Raw genomic sequence first — 6,227 nt, forward strand, 5'->3', positions numbered from 1 at the left:
TGCAGCAGTCGTCAACGGCCAGGGCGGCGCGGCCTTGATTGGCGGCGCCAACCCCACCATGGTCTCCAGCAGCCCTCCTGCCAACGCTGGGGCGGCCACGAACCAGGCCACGGCCTCTTTTGCGCAGCAGCAGCAGTGGGCGCAGCAGGCCGTGGGCGGTGTTCAGCAGCAGCAGCAGTGGGCGCAGCAGATGATGGACGCCACGCCGCAGATGCAGCAGTGGCAGCAGACGCAGCAGCAGCGGCAGAATGCCGCCGCTGCTGCCGCAGCCGCCAAGCTTGCCGGCTAGGGGAGTGAGCAGGGCCTGCACAAGGGTTCTCCCGCCCCCGCACATCGCCCGTCAACCCGGCGACGGCGTTGTGCGACGTGCTTGCAAGCACGGCAGGAGTAGCAGCTAGCCGCAGTGGCGCAGCATCTGAACAAATGATCCCACTCAGCCTTGTGGATGTGAAAATACAGCTTCTTGCCTTGCACCATCGATTTGTTTCGTCCGATGTCTTGCACAGCCCCCTGCTGTTCTGGCTGCAACAGGCCGCTCATACACTGTGCCGCATAGCTTTGCCCTGAGCAGCATGTCCACCCAACCGCTTGGCAGGCGGCTGCAAAACGCCGCACCTCCTTGCGAAAGCAAGCGTTATTCCTGCAATCCTGCGTGCCCGTCATGTGAAGCTTGGCCCCTGCAAAAGCAGCACCTGCCTGCTGTCGGGGCATGCTTTGAAGCTGCCGCCGGCACGTGATACTCTCCAGGCTGTAAACAATCTGCCATGGCAATTCTAGACATCGGATGTTATGATGAATCTCTTAGCATGCTAGGCTCACCTTCCGTCTGATAGTCAAGTATCTGGAACTCATAACCGCAACTGGGGACCCTTGTTATTAAGCAGCTCGGTCTGACCAGTAGCGGCACAATATACCAGAGCCTCCTCGTGCTGCTGCTGTCGCTGCTGCTCCTGCTGCTGCTGCTGCTGCTGCTGCTGCTGCTGCTGCTGCTGCTGCTGCTGCTGCTGCTGCTGCTGCTGCGACGGCAGCGGCGGTGGCGGCTGCTGCGGCTGCCAGATAGACGCCATTACCATCACTTCTGCCATTGCCTCTGCAGCCACCACATGCGACACTGTTGCCACTGTTTTGGCTGCCTGCGCACCTGCTGTTGCCGCCGTTTTGACTCTGCCGCGTCTGGAAGCACCCACCCACCTTCTCTGTCTGGCAGCTCGCCTGCTGCGTTCCTTGCTGCGCGCGAATTAGCGGCACAGGGCGCAGGGTGCAACAGGCCCACGTAATTTGCGCGCGAAGTCGCCTGCGAAGCGAAAGGGAGTGTCCGCATATATAGGTTAAAGCGTCACGCACAGAAGCCGCGCGCACCCCAACAGCCGCACAGCCACAAACAGCTGGGATCGTCCACGCGCAGTAGATGGCGCGCAGGATAAGCTGAAACGACACTGCAGACAACGCCAAACCACGCCCTCAAAGCTCGCCTCCACCACTGCTGATCACCCAGCCCCTCCCCCCGCCCGCCTCGGCGCAAGAACGCCAGCGCACCTGCAGGTGTCCACAAACCAGCAGAAACTGGCGCATGATCCCGATGGGCAGACCCTCCTGCGGGTGCCCTGGCCGGCCGCCCCAACAGCAGCGTCTTTGGCGAGCTGGCAGGACTGCAACACCCTGCACACGCGACGGGCGATACATCACCCACGTGAGCACATCCCTGCAGGAGGCAGCATCGCGCCCAACACAATCCGACCGCCCCCAGCTCACCATCGACGAAACCAAAAGCGCACGACCGGCACAAAAAACCCGCAGCGCCCTCGCTCGACACGCGCGAACTCACCCGTCTGTTAGCTGCGCGGCGCGCAGGTCAGCCCTGCTCTGCAAAGCCGCCGGCAACTCGGCAAGCAAGCTGCCCCGCCATGGCCATGTCGTCCACCTGCACCGCCGCCGCCACCGCGGCGGCGATCTGTCCGAACGCTGCTTGCCGCCCCGGCCCAAGGGCGACGCCCACCTCTCGCGCGTGCTCCTGGGCGCGTGGCAGCACCTGCAGGCGGTCCCTGATAATGGCAGATGCGTCATCGCGGCCAGTCAGCACCGGCTGCGACGTATCCAACGTCCCGACAGCGCTCATTGCCAGCACCGCGGCCTCGCGTTCCTCTCCTTCATTGCTGTACAAACCGAACATGGCTGTTGTTGTGGTGAGCTCGCATGAGAATAGACGCAAATGACGGTTGCTGTGAATCGGTCACAGTGGCGTGCAACAGTTGCAGCAGCGTGCGAAGCGTGACATGCGCGCGCTGGCAGGTGGAGGGCCAGCGTCGTCCGAGGCAGCAGTGTCAATGACCACCCTGCGTTGACGTGCTTTGTCGGTGCCACATGTGTGCAGTTAGATCCAACGCGGCAACTTGGCAAAACTTTTTTGGCAACGCATGCAAAGGAAAGCAATCAGCCGAGATGCAGACATGATCTTGTGGTTTGCAGTTGATGACATGAACGCGATGCTGTTCAGGCTGCCATTGGATGCTGACAAAACGACATACTGATTCTTTGATGTAGATGCTATAGTTGTACACGAGCTCAACCCTGCCTCGTCAGGTCTCGCTACCGACGGTACTCTCGGACTGCACTCCACCGCGATGAGCGCGTTAGAGCTCTCTGTCCGTGAATTCATTGGGAAATTGAACGGTCGACATCCCTCAGGAAAGTTGTTCGGGATGGAGCTTGAGCTGGCAGTGAGCCGCCTCGAACTGAACGCCTGCAAGGACCGCGCGCCGATCGCCCCCGGCCTCCTTCGAGCGCTCGCAACCGGCGTGCACGGCGCCCGCCCGGTGCAGCTGCACGCCTCGCTCGAGGCGCTGAGCCGCCTGGCGTCATGGGGGCTCGAGGAGAGGAAGCTGCAGATCGCGCGGGAAGATGCGGTGATGCGGCCTGTCGTCTGCCTGATGGGCAGCGCGAACCCCGAGACCGCCTGGCGCGCAGCCGCGGTAATTAACCAAATCGCCCGCAGCACCGTAGGCGTGACGCGGCCCGCGGCGGAGGCGCTCGCGGCGCGCGCACATGACCTGCTGCCGCTCCTTACCGCCGGCATGCTGCGCGGCAGCGCGGCCGGGCGGGCGGCGCCGCCGCTGCCACAGCCGCCGCCGCCCGCCCGCCGCGGGGATGCCGGCCGCCGCAGCGATGCCCAGGCAGCGCCGTCGGCGGAGGCAAAGCTTGCCGCCGAGTGCTTAGGCATAGCCTGGGCCTTTGCATGGTGTGACTCGCCCACCCTAGACCGCCTCCTGGTGTCCCAGCCGACGCTCATCGCCGCCGCCACGCGCCTGCTGGGCTGCACAGACGCGCGCACTTCATGGACCGCGGCCATGTTGCTCGGGCGGCTCTGTTTGGAGTCTGCACCTGTGGTGTTCGCCTCCGCCGCCTCCGCCGGCCTGCCGGCCGCGGCGGCGCAGCTGCTGGGCAGCGCCTGCGCAGGCGACGTGGGTGAGGTGCTGGCGGCGGCGGCGGCAGCGCCCGAGCCCGAGGCCACTGATGAGTGTGCCGGGGTCATGTGGGGAGTGCACCTGATCGATTTTCTCGTCGAAGGCGACGAGCGTGGCGAGGCGGCGCGCCGCCTGGGGGACGAGGCGCCGGCGCTCGCGCCGCTCCTGGCGCACATCTTGGTCGCCGCCGCGCGGCGCTTGGCGCTTGTGGATTCAGTTTCCCTCGTGGAGGAGGGGCGGGGCGGCAAAGCCGTCGCAGCCGGCGGCGCCGCTGACGGAGCCGGCGACGCGGCGGCGGGCCCGCCGGCCGCTCTCACCCGCCGGCTGGCACGCCGCAGGCAGCGCCGCGACAAAGGGCTCGGGGCCGACCAACGCGGCGGCAGCGGCGGCGCCGCGGCACCCGGCTCGCCTGCGAGCGAGCCGACGAGCCAGGAGCTCCTCCGCGGCGGCGAGGGCAGGGGCGAGTGCGAGGGCAGCGGCCGCGGCAAGGGTGGGGGCAGGGGCGCGGAGGAGGGACCCACCGCGCTCAGTCTAGTGATACCAAGCGCGGCCAAGGCGCTGGACGCTCTCCTTGAAAGCAGCCCCGCCGCCGCGGCCGCCCTGCTGGCGCGCCCAGACCTTGTGTCCGAGGTTGGGCGGCTGCGCCTCGGTCACGCGCTGTGCCTTGGGCGCCTCTGTGAGGCACTCCTCGGCAGGGGCAGCGGCGCCGCCGGTGACGGCGGCGGCGACGGCGGCAGCGAGGGCGACGGGGTCACGGCCGCGGGCGAGCACGCGCGCCAGCTGGAGGCCCTCACAACGGCGACCGCGATCTGCCTCCGCTCGAGGTTCCTTGATGCGCCTCGCGATCTGAACGACGATCTGACGTCTGATCGGCAGGCGGCCAATGCAGAGGGTCACGAGCGCGCCGCGCCGGCCGATGGCAGGGGGATGCTTATGGACGACGCGGCGCGCGCGCTGCGCCTCCTGCTGCCCGCCGCGGCGGGCGGCGCCTGCAGCGCTGAGGCAGCCGCGGAGCTCGTCAATGCGGGCACAGCTGTGCTGGCCGGGACCTTTGCGGCTACGGCATACACACTGGCCTGTTGCGACGAACCCTCGCTGAGAGGCGTGGACAGCGGCGGCGCACGCGACGTCCGCGGCGAGCGCGGCGCCGGTGCAGACGCGGCCGCCGCCTCGCGCCCTGGCAGCCGCCTGCAGCCGGGGTGCCTCGACAAGTTGGCGACGAGCGCAAGGGCTGTGGTGGCGTCGGCCCTGCGGGGCTGCTGCACAACACCGCCGACGCCGCAGCTTCGGCCGGCGAGGAGCGGTCCGCGGACGGGCCGGCGCCGGGCGCCGCGACACTGCAGGCAGCGCTCAGGTGCGCCAGGGTAGTGCTTGCCCGGGAGGATGCCATGCACTCGCTCTGGGGCAATCCAGCCGCCGGGGACGCGCGGCCCGGCTGCGACGTCGGCGCAGCGGCGACCGCGCAGGGAGACGGTGCAGTGCAACCGCAGCAGCAGCAGCAGCAGCAGCAGCAGCAGCAGCAGCAGCAGCAGCAGCAGCAGCAGCAGCAGCAGCAGCAGCAGCAGCCGCCGCTGCCAGAGAAGCGGCGCCCATCATCGGCCCACGCTGGGACCATCGATGATAGGGCTCCAATGCGAGATCAGGGGCCAAGCCGGCCCAAGCATGAGCCTCATGCGCCCGCGGAGCAGCAGGACAAGCCGAAGGCGGCGGCGGCGGCAGGGGACGACGCCTGCGGGCAAGCTGCCACGTCTCTGCTTCCCTGCGACCACGGGATGGGCCGTAGCGAACCGCTGGAGCCCGCGGCAACCCTCGAGCAGCGGCTCGCGCGCTACCAAGCTGCCCGGCGGCGGCCGCGCGAGGTGGAGCGGCCGTCAGAGCTGCAGCTCTGGGCGGAGCGGATGCAGTCTGCAAAGCTTGAGGCTGAGGCGGAGGGGGGCGGGGCGGAGGGGGCGGACTGGTGGCCGGCCCTGTCCAAGGTTGTCGAGCTGCCAGCGCCGCGCGGCGTTTGGTCGCGAGGCTCGGCCACATGTAAGCATCCTTAGACCAGCGTGCTTTGCCCCAACTGATGCTGTGTTTCTGTGGTGCTGTGGCGCTGTAAATCCCATAAGGCAGCTGCCAACGATGACGGGGAAGTTACAGGGGGGCAGCAGCCGCGCGCCACGAAACGCACTTCTGCAGTGCCATCGCTATGGTGTGGCGGGACAAAAACAGCGCCTGCTGGGAGCGAGTGCGCTGGTGCTGGCGTGTACAATACAGGGGTGCTGGGGGCCGCATGGATAGGGTTCAGATACAGCAGGGGGCAGCGGCGGCAACAAGCCAATACACAGATGGGCAGTGCAAAAAACGCGACGCAAGCCTACCAGGCAACAGCTACCTGCCCAAAGCCATGCGCCCGCCATGCAGACAGGCTCGACGCCTCAGCTGCGGCCGCGGCCGCGGCCGCCGCGTTGCAAGCAGGCAGCCGAGGGCCGGCCTGCGCGCAGAGGCCGTCCAATGGAGCGGAGTGCCGGCGCCAGCGCGAATGGCATCACACGATGAACGCGCGCCGCAGCTCGTCGACGCCGTACGTGGCGCCCGTCTTGGGGCACGCCAGCCGCCCGCCGCCGTGCTGCGCCGCCAGCTGCTCTATGGCGCGGCGGCTGTAGACGTAGCCGTTCGGCAGCACCATGGGCGGATTGGCGTCACTCATGACCTCGCGGGTGACGGCGCACACCAGGGTGCTGTGCACGTGCTTGGCGTGCGGGAGGCCCTGGGGGTGGGTTGGGG

The 6,227-nt window shown here is 67.9% G+C and overlaps 4 protein-coding genes across 4 annotated transcripts; 2 read left to right on the top strand and 2 right to left on the bottom strand.

The window, feature by feature from the left end:
* Positions 1 to 58: 58 nt before the first annotated feature.
* MNEG_12913 (hypothetical protein) lies at positions 59 to 289 on the top strand (the record flags this gene model as incomplete). The annotated part of the gene is made up of 1 exon (XM_014038612.1): positions 59 to 289. The coding sequence occupies one exon, from the start codon at positions 59 to 61 to the stop codon at positions 287 to 289; it is 231 nt and encodes a 76-aa protein (XP_013894066.1).
* Positions 290 to 1,852: 1,563 nt separating this feature from the next.
* MNEG_12914 (hypothetical protein) lies at positions 1,853 to 2,170 on the bottom strand (the record flags this gene model as incomplete). The annotated part of the gene is made up of 1 exon (XM_014038613.1): positions 1,853 to 2,170. One exon carries the CDS (start codon positions 2,168 to 2,170, stop codon positions 1,853 to 1,855), a length of 318 nt encoding a protein of 105 aa, XP_013894067.1.
* Positions 2,171 to 2,699: 529 nt separating this feature from the next.
* On the top strand, positions 2,700 to 5,503 carry MNEG_12915 (hypothetical protein; the record flags this gene model as incomplete). The annotated part of the gene is made up of 2 exons (XM_014038614.1): positions 2,700 to 4,611; positions 4,674 to 5,503. 2 exons carry the CDS (start codon positions 2,700 to 2,702, stop codon positions 5,501 to 5,503), a joined length of 2,742 nt encoding a protein of 913 aa, XP_013894068.1.
* Positions 5,504 to 5,988: 485 nt separating this feature from the next.
* MNEG_12916 (hypothetical protein) lies at positions 5,989 to 6,210 on the bottom strand (the record flags this gene model as incomplete). The annotated part of the gene is made up of 1 exon (XM_014038615.1): positions 5,989 to 6,210. A coding segment is annotated over one exon (222 nt), but the record flags the coding sequence as incomplete, so codon positions are not given.
* Between the last annotated feature and the right edge of the window lie 17 nt (positions 6,211 to 6,227).

Source organism: Monoraphidium neglectum (assembly GCF_000611645.1).
Source record: "Monoraphidium neglectum strain SAG 48.87 unplaced genomic scaffold scaffold03512, whole genome shotgun sequence".
In the NCBI taxonomy this organism is placed as follows: domain Eukaryota; kingdom Viridiplantae; phylum Chlorophyta; class Chlorophyceae; order Sphaeropleales; family Selenastraceae; genus Monoraphidium; species Monoraphidium neglectum.